Source organism: Paramormyrops kingsleyae, chromosome 18 (assembly GCF_048594095.1).
Source record: "Paramormyrops kingsleyae isolate MSU_618 chromosome 18, PKINGS_0.4, whole genome shotgun sequence".
NCBI classification, from domain to species: domain Eukaryota; kingdom Metazoa; phylum Chordata; class Actinopteri; order Osteoglossiformes; family Mormyridae; genus Paramormyrops; species Paramormyrops kingsleyae.
In genome coordinates this window covers 9,496,213-9,518,531 of record NC_132814.1, presented here as the reverse complement: position 1 = coordinate 9,518,531, position 22,319 = coordinate 9,496,213, and the positions used below count along the sequence as shown (strand labels likewise).

General features: G+C 40.1%; 1 protein-coding gene across 6 annotated transcripts in view; it reads right to left on the bottom strand.

The window, feature by feature from the left end:
- The window catches only part of LOC111839943 (integrin-linked kinase-associated serine/threonine phosphatase), a 35,985-nt gene extending 14,332 nt beyond the window's left edge, over positions 1 to 21,653 (bottom strand). For 2 of the 6 annotated variants that reach the window (XM_023804275.2, XM_023804277.2), the window contains exons 1-7: positions 21,341 to 21,653; positions 20,822 to 20,935; positions 20,613 to 20,730; positions 10,523 to 10,629; positions 10,195 to 10,288; positions 9,906 to 9,993; positions 8,845 to 8,978 (exon numbers count right to left, since the gene is read on the bottom strand). In XM_023804275.2, the coding sequence (XP_023660043.1) occupies positions 8,845 to 8,978; positions 9,906 to 9,993; positions 10,195 to 10,288; positions 10,523 to 10,629; positions 20,613 to 20,730; positions 20,822 to 20,935; positions 21,341 to 21,380 (695 nt within the window). In that variant the 5' untranslated portion in view covers positions 21,381 to 21,653. Of the gene's footprint in view, positions 1 to 3,398; positions 3,624 to 6,470; positions 6,532 to 8,844; positions 8,979 to 9,905; positions 9,994 to 10,194; positions 10,289 to 10,522; positions 10,630 to 20,612; positions 20,731 to 20,821; positions 20,936 to 21,340 lie in introns of those variants that run through there. The other 4 variants (XM_072702416.1, XM_023804276.2, XM_023804279.2 and 1 more) reach the window with 4 other exon arrangements.
- Between the last annotated feature and the right edge of the window lie 666 nt (positions 21,654 to 22,319).

Below are 22,319 nucleotides of genomic sequence, written 5' to 3'. Positions count from 1 at the left end.
GATTGTCTTGACCAGGACCACACCCCTAAATGCATTGAAGCAACTGCCATGTGATTGGTTGATTAGACAATTGCATTAATGAGAAATTGAACAGGTGTTCCTAATAATCCTTTAGGTGAGTGTATATGTGTGTGTATCAACCACAGCAAGAGACTCTGGAACTGCAATGTCCTGATTTTCACTGAAACATGGCTAAACAGCGATATATCGGACAATGCTATTGCTCTAGCTGAGCACCAAACATTCCGGGCAGACAGAACGGCGGATGACTCCGGTAAGACCAGAGGCGGAGGATTGTGCATTTATGTTAACAATGCTTGGTGTACTACCTCTGTTATTATTGGGAGACACTGCTCAGCTAGCCTAGAGTTTCTCATGGTTAAGTGTAGACTGTTTTATCTGCCACGGGAATTCACCTCCACTATTATAACTGCCACTTACATTCCTCCCGACGCTGATGCCAAGTTTGCTATGAACAAACTTCACGCGGCCATCAGCAAACAACAAACTGGTCACCCGGAGGCTGCTTTTATTGTTGCGGGGGATTTTAATCACTCCAACTTAAAGACAGTATTCCCGAAATTTCACCAAAACATTTTCTGTCACACCAGAGGAAACAAAACTTTAGACCATGTATTCACAAACATAGCTGAAGCATATTCTGTGACCCCCCTCCCCCACTTGGGACAATCAGACTACCTTTCTTTGTTCCTCACCCCCAAGTATTCACCCCTCATCAACCGTGTGAAGCCATCAGTGAAGACCATCAAAGTGTGGCCAGGACCGGTTTCTGCACACGGACTGGAGTATGTTTGCTACTCAGGCCACCTGTGGCTCTCACACGAACATAGACAGCTACACTTCCTCTGTTCTGGATCACATCAACACTACCATAGACAGTGTTACAACCCAGAAGCAGATCACCATATACCCAAATCAGAAGCAATGGATGAACAGGGAGGTGCGTATCCTGTTAAAGGCACGCAACACTGCTTTCAGATCAGGTGATGCACAAGCCTACAGCACTTCCAGGGCTAATCTGAAGAGGGGCATCAAAAAAGCTAAGCACTGCTACAAACTAAAGGTAGAGGAGCGCTTCTCAAACTCTGACCCTCGACGCATGTGGCAGGGCATCCGGGCCATCAGTGACTACAAACCCAGCCACTCCACCCCCGCAGCCACTAATGTCTCCTTTCTGAATGAGCTTAATGACTTTTATGTTCGCTTCGAGAGAGACAATGAAGAAACTGCCACCAAGATCGCCTCCTCAACCGACCACTCACCCATCATACTTACCTCCTCTGATGTCTACACCGCACTGAGCCGGGTCAATGTGCGCAAGGCTGCTGGACCAGGCGGTATCCCTGGGCGCGTACTGAGGGCATGTGCAGAGCAGCTCGCTGGGGTATTCACAGACATTTTTAACATGTCCCTTGCCCAAGCAGCTGTACCAGCAAGCTTTAAATCTACCTCTATTGTGCCAGTGCCGAAACACTCTAGCCCAACATGCCTGAATGACTACCGCCCTGTAGCACTCACACCCATCATTATAAAGTGCTTTGAGCGGTTGGTCCTGACACACCTAAAGGATTTTCTCCAATCCTCACTGGACCCACACCAGTTTGCTTACCGTGGCAACAGGAGCACAGATGATGCAGTCTCCATAGCGCTGCACTCTGTACTCACAGGGTTAGAATTACTTTGTTCGGGGAGCACAGCAATGTTTGCCTTTTATCCCCTCAAATATAGGAGGGCACTAAGGCATTTTCCCGTAGGTTCGGAGGGCACCAAGGCAATCAAGAATTACTGGCCAGGGCACTGAGGCAAAAAGGTATATAGCCGGACGCATGAAATATTTAGCATTCTGACATTTTCAAGGGCAATAAATGCATTAGCACCCTGTGAAATAGTGTTAGACTAGCTATTGAAAAAAAGATGCTGTTGCCTTCATTCACCTACTTACTCAGTAATGACGAAATGTTTTATGAAAAAAAAACAGAACCAGCTATTGTCAGTGATAAAAACTTTAATTTAATGAACATTTTTTTTACTGAGACATTCAACACTAACATGACTAACTAACTTCAAAATAATGCATGAGTGACCACATTCAAGCCAACTAACTAACACTCACCAACTGTCCCGAGACACTCAAACACTGTCGCGAGCCACTCGCTAACTGTCCCGCCCAGTGCCGCGAGCCACTACGAACTGTCCCGCAACACTTCCGCGAGCCACTACGAACTGTCCCGTGACAGCAGCTGCAGGACATTACAGTTTATGCTCTAACTCCTTCTCCGTTTTCACTAAAATTCAATGCACATCTGGTATCAATTATTTCAATCTTCTATGAATTATTACAGTCTATTGTAAATTATTACAACGTCAAGTAATGACAGATAATTTCCATAACAATAGATGCGGTATGATTGGGAAAGACATGCATAACCAGCGAAATTACCTAAAAAATGTGGTTATTTTCTGGGTCTTAGAAGCATCTCAGCCTGCTTTCTTTTTTTCACCCGATCTTTCGTAGGCATTTTAATTGGAACTTTGTGGCCTTATAACAGGTCCTTAACATGTATTTGTCGATGTAAATCGATGATTGTTCACGTGCCAAAAATACCCCCAATACAGCCTCACTTTCAAAAGAACTTCTAAACCTTCTCACCCTCCCTATTCTATGAACATGTTGCTATTAGTTTCGGAGGGAGGTAAGCATCGGCTAGAATAGCCGCTCTGAATAATTTAACCATGGAGGCGTGGCTAACGTAAAATTATGGGATGCGCTTATCAACCCAGATATCATGGACATGGCGACAGAGAAGTAAAAAACGGAAGAACTTGTTCTTGATTTCATAAGTTTATTGAATTTATTATGATCTAAACATACACAATAGGGCACAAAGGCAACTGAGGAAGAGGGCACTGCAAGTATCTGCCGGCAAGAACTTGTAAATATTCAGGGCAGCACGGCAAATTGCTAAGGCACGGCGGCTTTTGCCGTCGATAAATTCGATCTCTGTACTCACACACCTGGACAGTAAAAACACCTATGCACAAATGCTGTTTGTTGACTTTAGCTCAGCATTCAATACTGTCTTACCCACCAAACTTAGAGACCTGGACATTAATACCTCAATCTGCAACTGGATTATGGATTTTCTGACCAACAGACCTCAGCATGTTAGGTCAGGCTACATCTGCTCCGCTACCATCACGCTCAACACTGGTGTACCACAGGGCTGTGTGCTGAGCCCCTTCCTTTACTGCATCTTCACCCATGACTGCAGGCCTGTACATGTATCCAATACCATAATCAAATTTGCAGACGATACTATGGTGATCGGTGTTACGGCCAAAGCAATGACCGCAACATAAACAAAACCAAAACCGACTGGTTTTAGGGTTTTTATTTTACAACAAATAATAAATATAAAACACCAACGCAAATGTCCAGGAACCACGAGAGAACAACAAAACAAAAGATCAACTCAACAAAAATCTCAGCAGCAGGAACACTCAGCGTGGCATCGAATATCCTACAAATCTCTCTCCGGTCCAGGTAGACCCAGGGCCCAGGGCTTTAGTAGGGAAAACTCCACCCATCCAACAGGTCTCACCTGTAAACAATTAGAGATTGAAACCACCGCCTGCAATCTAAGAAAACCTATAATGCAGTCCTAAACAAAATAAACAAAAACCCAAAGAGGGGCGTAACAATCGGTCTCATCAGCAACAACGACGAGACTGCCTACAGGGAGGAGATCAAGCACCTGGCCAATTGGTGCACGGACAATAATCTGCTCCTTAACACCACTAAGACCAAGGAGCTCATTGTGGACTTCAGGAAGGGAAGAAGAGGTTCACATGAACCCATTTACATCAACAGGATGGCTGTTGAGCCTGTCTCATCCTTCAAGTTCCTGGGGACCCACATTTCGGAGGACCTATCCTGAACCACCAACACCTCTAGCCTGGTCAAGAAGGCTCACCAGCGCCTCTTCTTCTTGAGAACACTTAAGAAGAACCAGCTGTCCTCAGCCACCCTGGTGAACTTCTATCGCTGTACTGTACAATAGAAAGTATCCTAACCAACTGTGTAACAGTTTGGTACGGAAACTGCTCTGTTGCTGAGCATAAGGCACTGCAGCGGGTGATGAAAACTGCCCAGCGCATTATAGGGACTCCACTTCCAGCCATTGAGGACATCCAGAAGAAACACTGTATGCGTCGAGCATGCAGTATTCTTAAGGATTACTCTCATCCCGCCCACAAACTGTTTTCTCTCCTGCCTTCCGGTGGGCACTTCAGGTGTCCCAGGTCAAGAACCAGCAGACTAGAGAACAGCTTCTTTCCCAGAGCGGTCTCCTTATTGAACTCTGCCCCCCACTGACACCTGTCCATTATCATTGCACTATTTAATTTTTAATGCACTACACTGTACATACATATTTGGAAAGCAATATCCATTGCACAATACAGTTGTAATTTTCTGATTATATATATCTGTAAATGTCTATTTGTAAATTCCTGTTTCTAGAAATAACAATTTGTATCTAGAAATAGCAATCTGTACATTATGTTCATATCTATCGGCAATTCCTGATCACAGTTAATAGCAACCTGTATATATTGTTCATCTATTATTAAATTTCTGATTATAGTCACTAGCAATCTGTACATTATGCTCACAGTATATCCATCTGTAAATATTACCCTTACTTTCTCCCTGCACATATCCCATTTAAGTGCACTTATAACTTATACCTTATCCTGCACTTACTGCTTATTGCACTCCTGGTTAGACCTAAACTGCATTTCGTTGCCTTGTACTTGTACATGTGTAATGACAATAAAGTTGAATCTAATCTAATCTAATATATACACTGCTCCAAAAAATTAAAGGAACACTTTGAAAACACATCAGATCTCAATGGGAAAATCTATACTGATATGCTGCTGGATATCTATACTGATATGGACTAGGTAATGTGTTAGGAATGAAAGGATACTACATTGTTTGATGGAAATGAAAATTATCAACCTACAAAGGGCTGAATTCAAAGACACCCCGAAAATCAAAGTGAAAAAATGATGCGGCAGGCTAGTCCATTTTGCCGAAATTTCATTGCAGCAACTCAAAATCGTACACAGTAGAGGTCTGTGTGTCCCTCCATGGATATGCCTCCCCTGACCATCACTGACCCACCACCAAACCGGTCATGTTGAACAATGTTACATGCAGCATAACGTTCTCCACGACTTTTCAGACCCTTTCACATCTGTCACATGTTCTCAGTGTGAACCTGCTCTCATCTGTGAAAAGCACAGGTTGCCAGTGGCGGATCTGCCAATTCTGGTATTCTACTGCAAATGCCAATCGAGGTCCACAGTGCCGGGCAGTGAGCACAGGGTTCACTAGAGGATGTCAGACCCTCAAGCCACCCTCATGAAGTCTGTTTCTGATTGTTTGGTCAGAGACATTCGCACCAGTGGCCTGCTGGAGGTCATTTTGTAGGGCTCTGGCAGTGCTCCTCCTGTTCCTCCTTGTACAAAGGAGCAGATACTGGTCCTGCTGATGGGTTAAGGACCTTCTATGACCCTGTCCAGCTCTCCTAGAGTAATTGCCTGTCTCCTGGAGTCACCTCCATGCCCTTGAGACTGTTCTGGGAGACACAGCAAACCTTCTGGCAATTGGCATGTATTGATGCGCCATCCTGGAGGAGTTGGACTGTACTGTGCAACCTCTGTAGGGTGCAGGTATCACCTCATGCTACCAGTAGTGACACTGACTGTAGCCAAATGCAAAACTAGTGAAAAAAGTCAGAAAAGATGAGGAGGGAAAAATGTCAGTGGCCTCCAGCTGTTAAACCATTCCTGTTTTGGGGGTCGTCTCATTGTTGCCCCTCTAGTGCACCTGTTGTTAATTTCATTAACACCAAAGCAGCTGAAACCGATTAACAACCCCCTCTGCTACTTAACTGACCACGTCAATATCCCAGACGTTTAATTGACTTGATGCTATACTCTGATTTAAAAGTGTTCCTTTAATTTTTTTGAGCAGTGTGTATATATAATATATATATACATATATATACACTCACCTAAAGTGTCTGAGTATTTCACAATCTGCTCAGTTACTGGGATTTTCACGCACAACCATTTCTAGGGTTTACAAAGAATGGTGTGCAAAGGGAAAAACATCCAGTATGCGGCAGTCCTGTGGGCGAAAATGCCTTCTTGATGCTAGAGGTCAGAGGAGAATGGGCCGACTGATTCAAGCTGATAGAAGAGCAACTTTGACTGAAAGAACCACTTGTTACAACCGAGGTATGCAGCAAAGCATTTGTGAAGCCACAATACGCACAACCTTGAGGCGGATGGGCTACAACAGCAGAAGACCCCACCGGGTACCACTCATCTCCACTACAAATAGGAAAAAGAGGCTACAATTTGCACGAGCTCACCAAAATCGGACAGTTGAAGACTGGAAAAATGTTGCCTGGTCTGATGAGTCTCTGATGATTTCTGTTGAGACATTCAAATGGTAGAGTCAGAATTTGGCGTAAACAGAATGAGAACATGGATCCATCATGCCTTGTTACCACTGTGCAGGCTGGTGGTGGTGTAATGGTGTGGGGGATGTTTTCTTGGCACACTTTAGGCCCCTTAGTGTAGAGTTTAGATTCTCTGCCCGAGGCCGAGCCCAGACTTGACCCGATCCTAATAATCCTTTAGGTGAGTGTATACATACATATATACTGTATATACACATATATATACATATATATACACATATATATACATGCACACACAGTGGTACCTCAGTTCTCGAACTTATTAGAACTCGAATTTCTTAAAAGTCGAACCAACCAGTTCGGGAAAAAAAATGACCTAAAACTTGATCTGAATCTCAGAAGTCAAACCGTGAACGCTGACCTAAGACAACTTGTACACGCGGGGAAATTAGTCACGCGGCACGTCTCTCAGCGGAAACATAGGGTAACGCTTCAGTATAAGCCTTGCATTCGCTGTTATAGCATTGTGCATGTTTACACTAGCTGAATACATATATTTAGTAAATACAGTGGTACCTTGGTTTACGAGCATAATTCGTTCCGGAAACATGCTTGTAATCCAAAGCACTCGTATATCAAAGCGAATTTTCCCATTAGAAATAATGGAAACTCATATGATCCGTTCCACAACTCAAAAATATTCATATAAAAATTATTCATACAAAATATAAAGTATCCATCCATCCATTCACTAAAAATTAATGGAATCACTATCATCTGTTGGCTGACTGGAATCTATTTCTGTTTGTGTGACTTTAACAAGGAACCCATCCAATGACAGCCTCTTTTGCCTCCTTTTGGATTTCGCAAAAATGTGGACATTGCATTGTCGTTAAACAGATTCATCACTCGCACTGCTACACCCATATTCAGGTGGTGCTTTTCTACTAAACGAGAGAGGCATGCCGACTGAAACCGAGCATGGGAGATGATTACCCACAATTCCGCAGCGTGAGAAAGTGAATAACCATTGGTTCAGTTGTGATGACGTGCGCTCGGCGTCAAAACAAGAAGCGCACGCATGCGCTTCCTGTTTTGAAGCCGAGCGCACGTAAAAACAAGAAAAACAAGGAGCGCATGTGTGCCATATGATTTTTGATGATACTTGGCGCTTGTAAACCAGGACTTGCTCGGTTTCCAAGTCAAAACTTATTAAAAATCTTTGCAAATAGTTTGATAAATGTGCTTAGATGTGTTTAGTACATTATATGCTCTTCTTGTTTTATCCGGTTCGTTTTGTGTTTAAATGCTAAAAAAAAAAAACATATTTAGATGTAATTTTTTGGGGTCGGGAACCAATTAATTGGTTTTCCATTATTCCTTATGGGGAAAATTCCATCACAACTCGAACTTTTTAGGATTCGATCTGGAGTTCTGAACGGATTAATTCGAGTTCTGAGGTACCAATCAGTGTGTGTGTGTGTGTGAGAAGCATATATGTGGGCTCTAATCTGAGGTGCTGTTAATGTGCAGTTTCTGAGGCTGGTAACTCTAATAAACTTATCCTCTGCAGCAGAGGTAACTCTTGGTCTTCCTTTTCTGGGGCGGTCCTCATGAGAACCAGTTTCATCATAGCATCTGATGGTTTTCTCGACTGCACTTGAGGATACATTCAAAGTTCTTTTAATTTTCCTGATTGACTGACCATCATGTCTTAAAGTAAGGATGGATTGTTTTTTCTCTTTACTTAGTTGAGTGGTTCTTGCCATGTGGAGTAGAACAGTAGTTGAACAGGGCTATTCACTGTGTAGAACCATGTACAAACTCTACCTCAAACACATAAAGAAGGCAAGAAATTCTACAAATTAACTCTTGACAAGGCGTACCTGTTCACTGAAAACCATTCCTGGGCAATACCTGATGAATCTTATTTAGAGAATGCCAAGTGTGTGCAAGGCATTCATCAATGCAACTTTGGTGGCTACTTTGAAGAATCTAAAATATAAAACATATCCTGGATTGTTTAACACTTATTTGTTTACAGCATAATTCCATGTGTTTCTTCATTGTTTTGAAGTCTTCAATATTAATCTACTATGAAGAAAACAATAAAAATAAAAAATAAAAAACACTGAATGAGAAGGTGTGTCAGAACTTTTGACTGGTAGTGTATTATAATGGAAAAACAGCACTAATAATTCATTTTAAAGTATTTTCTTACCACCCAAAAGAAAAAGAAATGAGCCATAATTTGCATGGTTATTAACACTGCACACAAACTTTGGTCCCTTCAGATGTTTTACCAGTAGAGGCCCTCCCATACCTGACAGTGCCACCTGCCCTCTGGATCCTCATGCGCTCCTCATAACAGATTGGATTATGCTCCCTGCTAAGTGCCAAAGTGACAATTTTTTTGTTGTCATCCTGCCCTTCCTGATCTTCTCGGCACAGCACAGCCTTTGAAAACCACAATGATAACAATCTTGAATAAAGACAAAAAGCAAAATCTCAAGGGTTTTATTTGTCACATGAAAGATCCACATTCCATCTATAACCTGCAGTGAAATTCAAAGTGGTCAACTCTGCTATAGTAAGAATTAGTGAAAAGCAATAGACAAAAAGTATTATAGACACATAAGTATAATATGTAATAAATAAGGAACAGTAGGGTTATACAGGTCGTTGTCGACTTATGACTGATCAACTTCACGACTGTTCCAAGACCACAAATATGCGGCCACAACTGACAGCACAAGTGTTGCCCAGTGACTGTATGACCGTTTGTGCCCCAACAATCCCCACATGAAAATGATGACAATATAACTTAAAGATAATATAATTTTATTACACAGTATACTACTTTTTGTATATTTGTATATAAAAGAAAGGGTCGACATGACCAAATTAACTTAATACTGGTCAGTCATAACTGATCGACAACGACCTGTACTGGTAATAAAGAGAAAACAAAAGGAAAACCAGATATGTGCAACATGACTCCCATAAACTGCAAGCTGCATGAGTAAGGAGCTTATGTTTAACTACAACTGTCAATTAAGTGTTACTGTAAGTAGTCTGATGGACAGAGCAGAAGCTCCCTCTGAGCCTCTCACTTCACAAGAGATAGCAGAAGTGCTTACCAGACCTCAGCCTGGTAAACAGGTAATTGAGTGGATTGTGTCCCTGTTGATTTTAGCAACTCTGCTCCTGCATTATCTGAGGTATATGTCCTGCAGGGAGGGCAGATAAGCCTTGCTTTTGCGTTCAGCTGAACATACCTCCCTCTGCAGTGCTTTACAGTCCCTGGGCAGAGGAGTAACCAAACAAGGCAGAGTTTCCCATGATATTTGTGTTACTATAATAACCACAAGTCCCAATACTCACCCTGCTATCTCCAAGGTTGGCAACATAGACATCATCATTCACCACTAGCATGCAAGTTGCTGTGGTTCCATCCTTCCAGACTGGCTTCCTATAGGGGTGTCAAAGCAATTAAAGTCACCCCCACTTAATCATAGTTTTATTTCAGGTCTTACTAGCCAGTTTTGTTGAACAAGGATTTAGTTTTATGGCAACTCTGTGGAACTGTTATTATAATTTAAAATCATTGCCAACAGAAACAGCATCAGATTTTGATTACACATGGAAGGCACATAAGAAACCATCAACTCACTGGCTGGAGGCCTTTTTCAGGAAGTCTTCATCTGTTTGTCTAAATGCCTCCACCAAACACTTCCTCACAAGCTTGTCCAGGTTCTGTACCTCACCTGCAAAGTATGTGTTGTTCATTTTTCTAATTCAGCAATTTTGAATAAGTTCACACACATTTTAGTATACAAAAATATGAATTAAGAGCACAAAAGGACTTCTTAAAATTTGTAATAAATATTTAAATAATTATTGTTGAGACAACACATTAAAAAAATAATAAGTGCTAACACTTTTGTTATTACTAATAAAAACTAATCAGCCTTTGTTCCCATCAGCGGTAGGGGGCTCACCTTTAGGAAATTTCAAGGCTAATGCTTGATGAAGATGTTCGGCAGCAAAGCATGACGCACGAGAACCTCCATGCCCATCAAATACTGCGAAATATGCTAGGCGGGAGCTGAAATAATAATAACAATAACTGGTTCCACTGAAAGACAGAGATTTAATTACTGGTTTTCTTCATGTTAGACAAGCTACTCAAGTGTACTTATGCATTATAGGTAATCACCAGAAATATACAACTAATTACAGAGCACTGCATCACAGAAATATCAGAAAGCAGTTTTAGTATAAGCTTATTAACATTCACTATGAAGATTACTATGGGCGCTTTTCCACCGCATCAGGTACCGTACTTTTGATACTTCAATTTGTAGATTTTCAACTGCCATAAAAACTGGTAACGGTGCCAAACAACATCAGAACACAATGCAGGGTATTTTGAACTGAATCTTTAAAAAATGGTATTTTATATTATACGGCTGGACGATGCGCGATATTAATACCAACATTGCATGTTATGCACATGCAATTCTCACATCACTAGTAAGGTAGATTAATATCAGACTTTTTCTTACTTTCAATTCTGTACAGACATTATAGCACAGGCAGTTTTGCTACATTTTTACTCTGTCATAGAAAAAAAAAAACTTGCTAGCTTTGCAGTTTTAATTATTATTCATTTTAAAGATTATATATTATATTATTATATATATTAGATAAAGTTTATTAGATAAAGTTTAACACTCCTTTTGCCTAAGTGCTGCATGTGTTCTCCGAGATTACACTTACACTTAATGATACACAAAATTATTTTCATCCTTGCTGCTTAAATCACTCCAAGACAGGTTTGTGAGAACTTTATTAACTCCTTTTGGCTTTATAAATACCCCAATATTTTTTACAACAAAATCACATCGCTAGGACAGCATACTAAATGTGCTGTCCTATTATATTAAATATTGTTGTTTCTTGTATCTGTTCTTCTGGCCAGATCGCATCCCAAAAGTGCCGAACCAAAAATACGGTAACTGGTGTGGTGGAAAAGTACCCTCTGGCTCTTTGTTAAAGAAAATTCATGAAATGCACAATAATTAATGCAAAAGAGTGGGCATTGGGGAAAATGTTTTTTCTTCTTACATTGTCATTTTGTACAAATGCAGGATGAGAAGAATCATATGTATATACAGTACTATGTAAAAGTCTTTGGCAGTCAAAAAAATGTTAATCGTGTTGGTGTAAAACCAAAGTATAGTCTCATGAAAAAGAAAATACACCCACTTTCAATTCTACCATATCAGGACATAAAAAAATCATCTGGTCCTTAGCAGGTCTTAAAATTAGGTAAATACAACCTCAGATGAACAACATCACATGACATATTACACTGTGTCATTATTTAAAATCTATACCAAAATGCAGAAACAGTATGTGAGAAATTAAGTACGCCCTTACTGCTTCCGTAGAAATTAAGATGAAAAGTAGCAGCAAGGTGTTACTACCCAAATGCACTTAGGTGATCATCGTCAAGTATGACCAACTCCATAAAAGCAGAAATTTTGTTAGTTTGCTGGTTGGGATCAATCAGGTGTGTGTTAACACAATGCCAAGGAAGAAAGACATCAGCAACGATCTTAGAGAAGCAATTGTTGCTGCTAATCAATCTGGGAAGGGGTATAAAGCCATTTCCAATAATTTGAAGTCCATCATTCTACAGTGAGAAATATTATTCACAAGTGTAAAACCAAGAAAGTTGCCAATCTTCCCAGAAGTGGATGTCCCAGCAAATTCATCCCAAGGTCAAACACCTAAGAGCTAACTCAGACTCTACAGGCTTCAGTTTGCATGTTAAATGTTATGACAGTAGAATTAGAACAAGACTGAACAAGTATGGCTTGTTTGGAATGTTGCAAAGAGAATACCTCTTCTCTTTAAAAAAAGAAACATGGTAAAATGACTTAGGCTTACAAAAGTGCATCTGAACAAACCACTGGAACAATGTCCTTGGGTACAGATAAGACAAAAGTGGACATATTTGCCATAATGTACAGCACCATGTCTGGTAAAAAAAAAAACAAACAGCAAATCAGCACAAACACCTCATACAAACTGTCAAGCACAATGGTAGAGAGGTGATGATTTCAGCTTACAGTTGTAGGAGCTTGGCACCTTGAAGTAATTGAGTTGACCATGAGCTCTTCTATATATCAAAGTATTGTAGAGTCAAATGCAAAGCTAAAGCCTGGCCAAAATTGGTTCGTAGAAAAGCACCTATCATCCCATGCACACCAGCAAATCTACAATAGAATGGCTGAAAAAAAGGAATCAAGGTGCTGCAATGGTCCAGACCTCAACCTAATAATAAAAAAAAAAAAGAGTGGGCCAAAATTCCTCCATAACGAAGTGATTAATTAAACTAATTAAATTAATTAATTGAGCTGGTGGTGAAATTAAACAAATACTGAGAATGACTGCAGTGCACTTGATGAGATGTTCAGAAACTGAAGCAGAGTTCTTCTAGGCAGCCCACAATTTACAGCTCTCAGCCCTGCTCTTCAAAACTAAGAAAATCATGGATTTTATCAACTGGTCTCTCAATGCAATTGACACCATCTTCTCGAAGAGAAGCACAGGTTTGGGGGAACCTGACTGTCCTGCAGGAACATACGCAGCTGGCTACACAATGGACGGATGGGAGAAGTGGAGGGTCGTGTGTCTGGCAGCTCTTTCCGTGGAGGACATTGAAGATATCTACCTATTCGGAACCATGATTACAGGTCTTATGCTGATTGGATTAGACATTGCCCTGGTTTATCGAAAATTGAAGAAAACGGTGACAGCCGCTCAAAGCCCCACTAGGCTGGCCGGATGATTGACGGGGTTGGCAGAGCTGTTGGCACTGACTGTGGCTATAGATCGCGGATAACATCACTGTGACTATTAATCGCAGATTGGATAACATCACGGAGAAGCTCACGGCTCTGCAAAGGATTTTGGATGGCGGAGACGAGAGTGGACATTAGAGGAGCTGAGAAATTACAGCTTCTCGCCCGAAAACCCAAACAACCCTATTATATCTTCATACCCCCAGCTTGAACAGGCGGGTCTGTGATCTGGACTACCTCCACCTCCCCATTTCCCTGCCCTGTTGCAAGTCACGACTTTTTATGTTGATAAGGTGTGACTATGTGCCTATGTTGCTGAGGTGTTTTTTTCTGTTCCTACATTGTACTCCCTACTGGAGTAAAGTCTGGAGGCTGTTTTTTTATTCTCCTCCTCTCTCCTCATGTAATTTTGTTTTCTCTGTTCTTCCTATATCCCCCATCTTCCTGACCTGTCTACCCCCTATAATGTGATGTTTGTATATGTATGGTCGGATTGATGGCCAGTTTTTCGCTGGTACTTGTGACTAGTGACATGGTATTGCAACAGCAATAAAGGGTTTTTTCATAATTTTGTGGAAAATCCCACTAAAAGTCTCACACAATTGCGTGCACAACGTGAGCAAAATGAAAAACGCAATAGATGATTTGGGAATTGGTAGCTTGGGCTGTTTTGCGCACTCGCTACAGCTTGTACATGAGGGGTTGCTATCACAACGAAGTGTAAGTGGAAGGGGTATTTTAAACACTCACCACCTGCGTATATTCTCTTGGAAGATATTCAAATTCAACTGCAAATGTCTCAAAAACACTTCAAACAAGATGTACAGACAAGGTGGAACAGTACATTATGTATGTTTCTAGTAGTCTAGTAAAGATTTTTTTGGCATACATTTTTCATTTGTATTTAATTATATACTAAGTATAAATATATTTCCCATTTAATATATATTACTGTATATACAAATTTATTATTAAAATATTAAAGTAATAATCTGTATCGGTTTTGGCAGTTGTGTATCGGAATCTATCAGAACTGAAAAAATGTGGAATGGTCCATCCCTAGTTCATATTTCACTTTTCTGTGTGCACTTTCAACCCACAGATGGTCGTGTACACCGAAGCTTGTGACTAGGGCTGCAACTAATGACTTTTTTGATAGTGGACTAGTCATGGACTATTAAAACGATTAGTCGACTAATCGGATTATAAATTGCATTATTATAAAATGGCTCCTATTTAGCTACCAGCTTTTACATTTAGAATGAGGTTATTGTTCGACTTGAATGACGCAAAAGAACACATGTAAAATGGGAAAGAGCTGTCGTGCGATCGATTGTGCAAATAGATTTAATACGAAATAGGAGCTTTTTAGAGACTGCCAAAAACTAAATAAGTATAGGATGTGGATTGGTCACACATGACCGATACCCGATCCGTCAAATAGGTCTGGATCGGCGCCTATACGGATCCGAATTTCTGATACAATCTTTGTTATAATCAGGGCTGCACATAACTGGTAGGCAAGTACGCATTCACCTTTAAAAGCAATACGTGCGGCAATCCATTGCTGACAGTGCAAATGCGTACGTATTTTATGTGCATTTGCGCTGATATGACAAGAAATTATCATGCGCATTTTAACCTGTATATGCTAATTCGTACTTCATTTGCGGTATAGAGGTTAAAATGCACGGTAATTTCTTGTCATATCAGCTATTTATATAGCCTATGTTTATAAATAAAAATTTTTAAAGCAGACTGAAAAATCCCAAGATCCCGACCCAAAATACGGGAAATTTAGAGCAGCTTCCCATTGCCATTCCTCTGTTAACAGCAAGAAAACGGACTTCAAAACTGCTGTTATTTATTTATTTTTAACGGAGCATAAGCTCTCGCAGCACTTGTGACATCGGAGCCACTGTCCTGAATCTTGAGCTTCGGAGTTTTGGCTTCTTTATCTGTTTAAGCAATGGGTTTTCTCCACTGTTTTCTGAGCTTTTTTAGCTACTATTAGCAAACGAGACATTTAATGACACACCACTGACTTCCAAACATAAATACGTTCTATTCCGATCTTTTTTGAAAATGTAAAATATACTACTACTAGCCTATTATTATGCCCTATTATAATGATTGTTGTTGTTATTATTATTATTGGATACGCCAGTGGCCTGTACTACGAAGCGGGTTTACTGGCTTATCGGGGTAACTTTGCGAGTAACTTGATGACGTGTGGTGTAACTTCGCGATTAACCCCTACTACGAAAGGTGGGTAGGTTTTAGTCGAGGCATGCTACCATGGCAATTTATGCTAAGTCTCAAAACTGCTCCGAGCAGTTTTTGTTCTTGGTTAAGTCGAGGTTTCTGCATAAGCCGGCCCTATATGAGCACCGCCCCTCCAACTACAATTTCTCCGAAGACAATGACTGCATACCTGGATTATCCGTACAACTTTGGCGCACGAATCGTGAGGGGCTCTCTCTGTTAATATGTATGAAATGGAGCAATGGCATATAATGTGCATACAATGTATTAATAACTGTTACAGAGAAAGTTATTCTGAAAACCCAAGGGGTGTGCATTGTTCCCTGTTGTCCACTGATCAAAGCACACTTCACTAGATGTGGCTGTCTTGTCTAGTTTTAAAGTTATTAACCCATTCATGAATTGCCCCATTGCACAGTATACAGATACATTCGAACATTCAAAAATTAATTAAAATTCGCATGTAAAGCAATCTGGGAAACAAAGAGGTGTGCAACAGTCACCATGAGCCCAAAATACTAAACCACCATGTCATTACAGCTGAAAGGACCTATTATATTAGCTATTAACATGATTTGGCACAAATCACGAAATGTTTTGAAGCGGAAAAAAAATCGGTGTGCATCGATGTCTGTGTACTGGACATCACAATTCTGTCATTAAAAATGCCCCACCTTACTTGCGTAAAGTTATTAAAGCCAGAAAACTGAATATGGAATATGAGGCTAACTTAACCGCATTGACAGGTTCCTAGTCGTTTTTTCACTACACATATGCTTCTGTTTTGTCCTGTTGTAAATCATTTATTTGTTTGTTAAACAATGGCTCACCTTCTATATAAGTGTCATATGAACAGACACCTTTTTATTATTAGCTGTAAAACATAGAAACATGCTATTAAGTGGAGGCTAGACACAACAAATCTTTCATAATGAGTAGAAATATAAATACATAGCCCTACCACTTGACATGATGTTTTTATATTTCATCTTGACTTGCTGCCATGTAGGCTTTCCACTACTAATGCATTTGAAATCAGATCTGTTATTGTTAACATCAGGTTTACATTATCAGTAACATTACAGTAATGGAACTTCAGGGAGCATTACATTACTTAGCAGTAGAGGTCGACCGATATATCGGCCGGCCGATATATCGGGCCGATATTTAGCATTTTTTAATGTATCGCATCGGCCGATATCCGAGTGCACTACGCCGATTTTCAGACAGGCACGTCTGCGGGCAGCCCAGTGTTATTGTTGTTGTGGAACACGTGACCCATGCTGCCTTGTGCAGGACCACAGCCAGAAGTTTTGGAAGAGTCCTGGGATAAAACGGTAAGGCTTAAATTCTGATCTTTCAATGACCTGTTTATTTAAGTAGTTTGCTATGAAATGTTGCTTTAAAAGAAAACGCGAATTACGCTATTGGGAACTGGGGTAATGATAATGAGCCTTCAACCAACTGTAGCTTACAGGTAACATTAAGGATCATTGATTCTAATGGAGTTCGTTTTGTGCGCTTATTGGTGGGCTCACAGACGTTTTTTAATCGTTAAAAATCATTTTAATTGTTAACATTTTAATTATTACCATATCAGCCCGATGTTATCAGTTATGTTTTTTTTCTTGTGTCGGAGAGTTTCACTCTGTGAGTGTGTGGGGCGGAGCAGGCAGCTCTCAAATACTGCAGCGTGTGTGAGAGTTGCGTTACTCTGCCCTGATCACAGACAGCGCCGTCCTCGGAGACACAGAGCTGCTAAGAACAATGCATGGCGGAGAAAAGTGTTTGTTCGAAAGCGTGGTTACCATTTACTTGAGCTGATGCTGACAATGGTCCTTCTGTGCAAATTTTTTTCATTTGAGACCGGAGATTCAAACAATTTGTCAGACGTCTAGATAAAAAGTGCATGACTTTGCGCAGTTAGTTTCCTCATTAAACATGTCTATCCTTTATACGGGCTTATACGTAGACAACGTCACAATCACTAGGGGCTTATGTTGTCCTTGCATACAAGGCTGTGCAATACGACAGTTATTTTATTTTCCGGGATCACTAGATTCTGATTGTGAATTTGGCTTTAAGCTATCTGTCTGCTAACAACAGAAACAACATGTTAGTGTACACTACTCATCATACCATGATGCACTTAGTGTTTTTTTTTTTCTTCAAAATGTATTAGAGTGTAATTGTTTTAATGTGCATGGAATACTGGAATTGTAGAATGAATTGAAGATGAAGGAACTATAATACAAATTCTAACCTTGCATTTATTCTTCTGTTTTAGTAATTGCTGTCTGATGGCTGAAGAAAAATCTAATCCTGTATGGCAGCATTTCACAAAGCCAACACCAGGAAAAGCCAGGTGCAATGTCTGCAGCAGACTGGTGAGCTTGGGAGCTGAAGAATGAGTTTGCTGCTAAAGAGATTCTGATGCTGCTATCTTTATTGTTTATAAGTTTAAGTTGTTTATAAGTTGTATTGTGTTTTTGTTATTTAAGTTTATATTTAAATTTACACAAGTCAGTATTCAATAAATGCTAAGTTGAGAAATTTTGTGTATCGTTTGTTATTATTAATGTGATATTTTATCATGCAAATAGAGGGGAAAACGTCCAATTTTCGGCCAAAAAATATCGGCAGCATATATCGGCCATCGGCTGACCCTGACTCCTAAATATCGTCATCGGCATCGGCTATTGAAAAACCCATATCGGTCGACCTCTACTTAGCAGCATAAAATAGGTGACTTCTGAATTGTGTCGCATCTGTTAGCCTCCGTAATTATTAACAGTATTTCAATTCTTTTCATAAAACACTTCATTGTCTAATACTCGGTCGTGAGATATTTTAGACCACATTTTATGACCATGAAAATGTTCATATGCATTTTCTCTGTCTGCAATACGTTGCCAGCAAGCCTGTCTACTTTTGTTGGCTGCAGTGATATTGGATTTTCTTTACAGCGTTGATTTAAACTCCTCATAATCCTGCATAATTAGCATGCAATCTTCCTCCGTGAAACATGGAGATCGCGCCATGAGTCAAACGGTGCCTTGCGCTGCCGAACGTGCTCCATTTATGTGAACGCGCACAAACTCCAATGAAGTTAACACCGATTTAACAAATCAACTTCTTAACTGGCGTCATAGTACTGATTAGCCCCGATTGAGTCAACCTCGCATTCGCAAATTACCTCCAGGTTAAGTCTGATTTCGTTAAACCCCCTTCGTAGTACAGGCCACAGGCAACAAGAAGCCCGTGCCATTCACCCTTTTGCAGATCTCGTCTTTGTTTTGGGACATTAAAAGCCTTTGAGACTGATGTGGCACTAAATGCTGGGGAATAATTTTCTCCTTACTATGAAGTTTTGCATCTTAAACACGCGTCGGGAAATAGCTTGCAGCCTGTAGGCTACTCCGCAGCCATCAATGTTTAAGCGAACTGCCGAAACCATAATGTTTATTTTTAGGAAGAATAATTCAATCGTAATTAAACAAAAGAAATACAGACTTTCCAGCCCCCTCCCCCCCCATTTTTTTCCTTCGGATCTACATAAATCTCATTATTAACCTTTAGTGCACTCAGTTGACAGAAATCCGTCATAGCGACGGAAAACTTTAATCCATGTGTCCCAGACTTTAGAGCGTTTAATACACAATGATACCTAATTTGTGGCCGCCATTCTTCTACCTGTCGTTGAATGCTATTGCGCAAGAGAGAATCTCATCAGTGTGGTGTATTGGTGCAGTCTATTGGAAAGCGGTAGTATTGCACAGGTAGAAAGGAAGGAAAACGTCTCACTCTGTTTAAAAATACGTATGGCGACAATTATCAACAATCAAATTCGTCGGCAACTATTTTTATTGTCGATTTTTGTCGACAATGTCGAATAATCATTGCACCCCTACTTGTGACCATACCACATCTGTCAGTAGACGCAGATAGTTGAGTGCATGCATACAGCAGTGATATTCCACCAGACCAGGAGAGAACAGACATATTGCAAGAAACATTGAACATTGAAAAGCTGGCAAGAAACATTGAACATTGAAAAGCAGTGTTGTGAAATAGGTAAACAGGTAAAACATTTTAAAAGTGTTTTATAGTTGTTAGTCTGGGCTTGGGCAGTATAAAAGTAATACGGCACATCATGGCATTTTCAAATCCTAAACCTTTCTTACCAATATTAACCAGGACCCCTCCCCAGCAAATCTTATCAACCAATATTTCAAAATCACAGAATAGTCCTGCTTTTGAAAATACCACAGACCACAGTATAATGTATGCACAGTATAATTTATCTGTACATTAAAAATTAGAAATGTGGATATCTCCGCACCTCCTACAACAATTATTCTTGTTCTACTCTTTCTTCGTTGACCTCTGCTCTGCTTAAGTCACTGCTGCTACCTACAGTACAGCAAACACCTAGTCAACTTTCTTGTAATCAACATGCATGATCTCTGCCGGACAAAAAAAAAAAACCTGGGCTACACTAGCACTGTCCACAGTTGTCTGGCACCTGATCACAAAAATCACCTTTTTCTGTCGCACCCAAAAGCACATGCAGAAACTTAAGTATGAATTGGCCTTTCTGCAAGTCTTTAAAATCAAAAGTGCAAGATTAAAAGTCAAAAGTTTCAAATGTTATTGTAATCGTACATGCCAGTACAATGAGATTGGGAAGAAGTGAAGTGTGAAAAGCATAAGTTTTTGGTGTTCTGGAACACTCAGGGTTATCTTTAGATCATGCCATGGTGAATTGACATGACCTCAGAAGCAACTGTTGCTACTTTTCAATCTGGGAAGGGTTATAAGGTCATTCCACAGTGAGGACTGTTAATACAGTACTCAAAATCTCACCAAGAAGCACCCTGTCTATGTGTAGAGAACTGAAAAGAATGGAAAAACAAATCGTCTCCTATACTTTCAAACACTGTCAACTTACACTTCCTGGGGAATTGAAGACAGAGAGGTGCTGAGATCAGGCAAGACAACGTGTGCATCCTGCATCTCTTCTCTCTCACCTCGGCGGGCAGCAACATGCGCTCTGAGCCTGGCCCAACCTCCAGAACAAACACATAGTCAATACAGATCATGAACATATTTTGCAGACAGGCATAGATTATCCACAATTTTTATGAAATTTCTGAAAACCTTTACAAAATTTCTTTTTCTCCACTTCCACAGATTCAACATCTCGGCAGACCTCATGTTTCCTTTTGTCAGACCTGTCATCCATTTCTTGGAGAGGTCGCCCAGTAACGTCCCCTACACACACACACACACACACACACATATGCATTTGTATAATTCCTCAACAATTAGAATAGACAATTGGCGTAGTAAGTTTCTTTGAGCATTCTTATTTGTCTTAGAACTTCACGCCAAATCGATGTTTAACCATGGGCATACTAAATATACATGGATAACTCAGCGAATAAATACACCCAACAAATACGGCCACAAATGCAAATATAATTTACGACAACAACGTCAGTGATTCGCCTACAATGGTACGTAACGGTACAGACCTACCATTAGTTCATTAGGGGATTTACACTGGCCTTGTAGCGTTTTAATTATCGATTGCTATCGTTGTTGTAGACTAGATACACATATAAGTACGAAACATTACAAGTTTAAATATTTAGAATGTTAACAGGTTTATATTACCAGTTTGAGAGGGTTCAGGAAGATCGCCAAACAAATCCATCTTTTCAAGCAACAATGGTTGCTTGGTGCCTTTGTACTTAAATTCGTTTAATCTACGAAGAAGCAAAAGTGGCTAGTAAGCTTCCGCAAAATATTTCAACGGGATTTTAAAAGTGAAATACATTTGCCGGATAGTTCTGTTCTTGGTTCACAACTGTAAACTTATCACGCACAATAAACAGAACTATATAAGTTGTATATTAAAAATGTATATATTGATAAGGAGCTCGTATGTCTATGTGGAGCTAGGTAATCAAACTAACCAATCCGCGGTTGCGTTATTCCAGGAGGCGTCGTCAACACTACGAACTTCCCTTTTTAAAATAAAAGTCCTAGTAACACTATTCCCTAAATAAGTTTATATTGTTCTTATAAGTTTATATTATTAAAATAATATTAATGAACTATAAAATCAAAAGTCATAATATTTTGCCAATTAACACACATGTTCTCATATACAACAATCCAAAAACTGTTTTCTTTACAGGGGCAGTTCACCCTAAAACTTAAAAAGACATGTTTTAGAGGGGCTTTAATTATTGCTATTTATCCAGGTTGTTCTACTGGGAGTTGCCTAGTTTTGGAGATATCGGTCGTAGAAATGTCACTCGAATATAATGGGAGTGTATGGCAAACTTTTTGTGGCAATTAAAGCACCAAAATACATTTGAAAAATTCAACAACAATGTCTCTTACAGGAAGTCATGACCTGGTTACTCAAGATAATCTACAGACTTTGCAGTGAACAGTTTAATATAGGAACTATTTTCTGTGACACGCTAATCATATCACTCCGCAAAAGATACGGGCACGAGCTGCGCCCCCCAGCTTCCCCTGACGTCATCGCTCTTTTTAAAGGCAAAGTCGCTTCTACGCCGCAGCAGAAGCGACCGCTCGCTTCTTTTAACCTCACACACCAAAAATAATTAAAATATTATAT